This window comes from Lytechinus variegatus, chromosome 1, assembly GCF_018143015.1.
Source record: "Lytechinus variegatus isolate NC3 chromosome 1, Lvar_3.0, whole genome shotgun sequence".
In the NCBI taxonomy this organism is placed as follows: Eukaryota; Metazoa; Echinodermata; class Echinoidea; order Temnopleuroida; family Toxopneustidae; genus Lytechinus; species Lytechinus variegatus.
Window position 1 is genome coordinate 38,853,450 of NC_054740.1, and position 6,099 is coordinate 38,859,548.

Sequence of the window (6,099 nt, forward strand, 5' to 3'; positions counted from 1 at the left end):
CAATATATTTGGTTAAGATGCTGTGATGTAGCAACAATTCATCCATGGCACCGTGTGGAAAGTTGTTCATACGCCACCCTTTTTGCATACCCAACTTTAAAGGTAAATGCTTGTTTTGGTAACGATATCAAAATGAGTTCGTACAGAATCCAATGAAATGACCACTAAAGTGTCTGTTTGTATAAATAAAACGCATGTGCCAAAGGATTCTGGAAGAAATTGTGTAATTGCTGAAGAAATCAGCAAATAAGCACGGGATTCGGGTAGGTCGGGCCCGACGCCCTAAGCAATAATTATACATTGTCCCACGTGCGCTTATCTGTGTTGGGGATTTTCGGTGTGAACATTTTTCAGCGTAGATTTCAAGATTTCACAAAGTTCAGTTAATGTAACTGTACCAGATCTAGATCCTCGAAGATATACTGGCAATTAAGCCTTGTTTTACAGACTTTCTCAGGAAATCAGTGTTAACTGCAACTACTGGCATTTCTCTTTAATATGAAATGCGACCATTCACAAGAGCCATGAGATATAATTGAGTCTGCCTCTAAGGGCCATAAATTTGGTTTTCTAAATGGTCTTATAAGGTCGAATAATCATCATTTTTCTACTACTAAATGCTTCATGAAATAATATATATATAGCCCAAGATATAACATAAGTCGTTTGATAACTAATCTTGACTGCTAGGATGTGTGAAAGAAGTGTATAATATTAAACCATAAATCGAGTTTCATTTTTGTTGTGATATTTTTTCTCATCTCATTGCTTTTTGCTATTCAGGGAAATATTATAAGCAAGGTCTCAAGAGAGTTATAACTTATATTGCACACCCTACCAGTCAATATCTGTACATTATGCACTGGATCCCGAACCTTCATAATTAAGCATCCACTTTATAGACGGACTGGCTCTTACTCATGAATAGCTCTTTTCAGCTCTCCTCAATATCACAATAACTCATCAACATACTGACTTGCCTCATAAGTAACGATGAAAGCAGCAGAGGAAATCTAAGGTACCATGGCAACTGAACATCATGAACCATGCCTCTCCTTCCACATCCGAAGTTCACCTGGTTTCAGGGACTGGTCCACTCCACTCACGGGGGTGTCATCGTAAGGAGACATGGTGAATCCATTCTCGTACAGGAACACCTTCTTGCACGCTTCAAAGGTCATGAACATGAAACCTGCATACGGGGCAATCTGTGATAAAAGGGAAATACCAAGTTTACAAGCTTCTTGAATCATCATTTGATACCAATATAGGGACTAATCTGTGGGCACAGATCCTGATAAAAACTATATTCAACAAGAGGGTCTTTACACAAGTCTAGCACATATCAAATTTGCCGTTTCAATTTGTACTTGCACTTGCAGACTACACAGGGGCTGTAACACAGGAACTGTAACAGTGAATAAAATGGCATTATATTCACTAAGAGGACACCACTCATTACCAGTACCAAGTATAGTTTAGTATCAAATGGCCCTATTATTTCATTCATAATTTGAGGAAACTCAAATACCTTTAGGAGTAAAGTATTTGTGTTGCTACTCAGTAATATAAACTGGTGAATCATTAAGTGGACCCATTTGTTATAAAGACTGCACTGCCCAGATTAACAAGTTGAGGACGTGAGTTGTTATATACATGGTTGCTGGTTCATGTTTGCCTTAAAGATATTCATATCTCAATAAATAGAGTAAAATTCACAGAGCAAAATGCTGAGAATTTCATGAAAATCGGATGACAAATAAATAGTGAAGTTATTGAATTTTAAATATTTGCAATATTCCTGTGAAAAAGTTCTGAGCATGTCTTCATGAATATTCATTAGGTGGGCTGATGTCATATCCCCACTTGTTCTTTTGTATTTTATTATATGAAATTAGGTTTATTCAAAATTTTCCGACCAAGAACTAAAACAATTGGATTGACGATTACGGGCATTATTTATTTCTTGCTGGAACTTATTTCATAATAATGGAGATACAAAAAATACACATTTATGAAGAAATTAAACAATTATGATTTCATGTAATAACATAAGAAGGAAAGTGGGGATGTGACATCATCAGACCGTCTGATGAATATTCACAAAGACATGCCTAGAACTATTTCACCAGAATAATGCAAATCTTTGAAATTCTATAACTTTGATGTTTTTTATCCGATTTGGATGAAATTTTCAGCATTTTGCTCTGTGAATTTTACTCCTTATTTAGCTATAAATATTTTCTGCCTGGACCATCCCTTTAACATTTTGCAGACTTAATAATTTTGCTACAACACACGTTGTCCGTAGACTCAAACCCGAATATATGTGGGCTCAGTCTCCAAAGGGTTAAAAAGTTTTCATAATCTCACCTTGCATAGATTGGCTATGTTTCCTCTCCATAGTCCCTTCCAGCCGTACTTGGCCACTGTCCCTTTGAAACCTCCAACCATGCCATGGAACTTGATGTCAACACCCCCTCCGTCCTTCATCACACGACTCTGAGCCTAAACACATCCAAAGAAATGATAACAATAAAGTTATGACTGCATAATTCAAATTGGGCACTTTAAATATTGGTTTTATTAGGAAATACTTGTCTCGACCGGCCACAGAAAAATTGGTTCACGCTTTAATTTCGTCCCGTCTCGATTTTGGAAACTCCCTTTTGTTTAATCTACCCCAGAATCAGTTAGTCAAAGTTCAGAAACTTCAAAATGCTGCCGCTCGCATCGTTTCTCTATCCACAAGGCGCACTCACACTACTCTTAAGATACTAACATTGGCTCCCTGTAAAACAGCATACTATGTTCAAGATTTTGTTGTTAACTTTCCATTGTGTTCATGGCACATCTCCCCAGTACCTTATTTCACTCCCTCATAACATCAAATAGAGCTTGACTTCTGAAACTTTCAAAAATTACCTCAAAACATTTCTGTTCAATTCTTCTTAATTTCTTTTATAATTTCCTAAAAAGCACCTTGAGCACTCTACAGAGTGGATTTGGCGCGATATAAGTCTAATAATTATTAAAGTAGATCAAATTGGCATCAAATGACTCATTAACATTTAATGTATTCTTAAGTGTTTGCATCCAAAATCAGATGTATGGTCTATTTCTTTCCTTTGTCAAAGTGGTTTCATTAAATAAGAATTGAATTTTTAGATATTCTGATAATTAAACTTGGATTTGACTCCATAATAAAGAAGAATTTTAGTTACACACTTTTAGTTCAATGAATTCTAAGTATCACCTTCCTTCTAAATGAACAAATAGTTTATTTATTGAAATCACTTGTATAAAAAAAACTTATTTTCTTCTGATTTCAAAACAAACTTCATTTTGGACAACTTTCTACTGTAGGATCAATAGAATTTGTAATATAGAGTGAGTTGACAAGTTGCGTTCCATGAAAGTGTGATGACTGTGGTCTAAGTTAATCTTGGGTTAACTTGGGGTTGATAAAAACCATCTACATACCTGAAGCTTTTTCCTTATTGTGTCAAAGGGATATGAAATTGTCTGTGCTATGGCTCCAGCAAGGCAACCATTGATGAAGTTTTCTGCAGGAGTCAACATATAGCGTGGTTTGGTCCAAAGAATGTCTAGCATCTCATAGGCAGCAAAGGTTCCTGCAGAAAAAGGGATGGACCCTAAAAACAAATTAAAAAATATTGAATTGTATTGTAATCAGCATTAGAAATACCTAGTGTGATTGGTCATATCAATAAAATTTTACAAATTATCTGTATTCTTTGAGAGATCTATTTTCTCCCAAATAGTACAAATCCTGTCATAGTTAAACAAACTGTTGTTCTACAAATCATTTCTGTACCATTCAAAGCTCATAACTATGTAGTTTTTTTAATAAATTCCCCCTATTTGTGTTTTTGTGTACGTTTTTTATGTTAAAAAGGTGCAGTATAATATGAAATGTATTATTATAATTTTTACCCCATGACTCTTAGACTGAAAGGCCTGAATTCACAAAGGTGGTTTTGAAAACCCATAGTTGACTCCATGGTTTATGCAGATTTCCTGCATAAATTGCTAATGCACGCATTTGTCACAGTGCGCCAAATTGACGCCTGTTAGTACCATGGTTAGATATGCTATTTTATTCATGAGTCCACTGTTTTTATTCATGAGTCCACTCTTCAAACAGTGGACTCATTAATAAAATAGCATATCTAACCATGGTACTAACAGGCGTCAATTTGGCTCACTGTGACAAATGCGCGCATCAGCATTGGAATATTTTATAGACGCGCCCGATACGCGCTAAATTAAGCGTAATTTATACAGGAAATCTGCATAAACCATGGACTCAACCGTGGGATTTCAAAACCACCTTTGTGAATTTGGGCCATTAAGTCCGAGAAATTTGTTTGTGTTAAATGCTTTAAACTTTGTGTATTACCTATTAAGTTGTGTGATATGCATAAGAAATTTGCCCCCTCAAAATAAGAATAACACTGATGATAAGTTCAACAATATAGCCTAAGTTACAACCACGAATTTAAGGAAATATCGCTTTACAATAAACAATTCCAGAAAGAGTTCCTTTTGTGACAGCCAACCAAAGTGAAAAATATTATGTGGTTTATAGGCTAACGGTTCATTAGGGTCTCTTTAGGGTAGGGTTAGGGTGGCTGTCACAAGAGGAACTCGTTCCACAATTCCTAGCCCAATGCCATGCTTAGGACTCTACCTTTCAAATGTAACAATGCAACCTCAGTGTTGCGAATATCCTGAGAGATTTTTTTCTTTAAAGAGAAATGAGAGGTTATTTAATGTTTTATTTCATAGGTACAATTACTAGTATTAGTTTTGCTTGGATTAAAAGAACAAAAAAATGAATCAATTAAAGACACACAAAAAGAAACAAAATTGCTTTGGAAAGATCACAAACTACTTTTACAGCAACAACAAAATAAGAAAGAAATAAGTTAGAATGTAGTTCTGAAATTGGGGAAAAAATAAAATAAAAATACAACAAATAGAGAAAGATTAGGAAAAAAACTTTTTGAAATACAAAATTATACTAAGCAACAAAAACTTAGAAAGAATAAAAATGACATGAAGTCTGCATAACTTAAACTGTGAAAAAAAGGAAAAAAGGTAGGCCTTTAAGTAACTTTAATAAGCAAAATATCACATTATAAATTTACATGTACTAAATAATACTTGTCTGAGTTTTAAAACCAAGTCAAAACTAAAAAAAACCTATATTTTTCATAAAAAAGACAATCATATATAATCTTGCCTAACAGTGAAGTAAGCATTCCTTTGTAAAATGCTAATAAACCCTCTTCTTTTAAAATGAGCTTGAATGCATGGATGATGCCTCTGTATCTCCTTCGTGTTGAAGCAGTTGGCTGCACAATCAAGCGTGTCTTCACCATGTCCGTGGGGTAAGTGACTACGGTCGCCGCCATCCCGCCGAGAGCTCCGGCCATCATCGCCCTGGTTGCCGTTAGCCGACCAGTGTCGTCTGCTAGCAAAGTCTTGCATCGAGAAAACGCCAAAAATTGAACAGCACTGAACGGACTCAGGCGTAAACAACCGATCAGGTTTCCTTTCCAAAATGCCCTGACACCATGAGTTGAGTAAATATTGCCAAAACTACGTAAAAACCCTTGTTGAAGCGTTTCTTTGGTACCAACTTGCATCCGTATTTTCACCACATCAAGTGGTGAAGTGAGTGTTCGACTGACGAGTCCAGCGGCAGCACCACATGATAAATTTTGCACATAAGTTAGTCGGTTATCTCTTCCTCCTCTGACCATCTTGACCGAATAATGTCTTATGCTGATTCAAATCGTAGTACCTTAAATAACTTTTTATTTGAAAAACAATCCAAAGAAAATCCTCAATCATTGGCTTTGATTTTTGATCAATTTCCCTTCCATTCTCACACGCTGGGAATCAAGATAGCGAATCCCTTAATCGCTCAGGTTTTGCAGATCTAAACTATCTGATGGAGACTTTTTTGGCTTTTAACATATATAAATCGTATAAATCCTGCCAATAAATCATATATAGAGTTTATATATTTTGTTTTGATACAATTTGCAATCATATATTAAAAAACAA

At 35.4% G+C, this 6,099-nt stretch overlaps 1 protein-coding gene across 1 annotated transcript; it reads right to left on the bottom strand.

The window, feature by feature from the left end:
* Window positions 1-429: 429 nt before the first annotated feature.
* On the bottom strand, window positions 430-5,953 carry LOC121413547 (solute carrier family 25 member 43-like). Its single transcript, XM_041606406.1, has 4 exons — window positions 5,270-5,953; window positions 3,484-3,656; window positions 2,374-2,508; window positions 430-1,208 (listed from the first exon to the last, which is right to left on the bottom strand). The coding sequence occupies exons 1-4, from the start codon at window positions 5,790-5,792 to the stop codon at window positions 1,038-1,040; spliced, it is 1,002 nt and encodes a 333-aa protein (XP_041462340.1). The 5' UTR covers window positions 5,793-5,953; the 3' UTR covers window positions 430-1,037.
* Window positions 5,954-6,099: the final 146 nt, after the last annotated feature.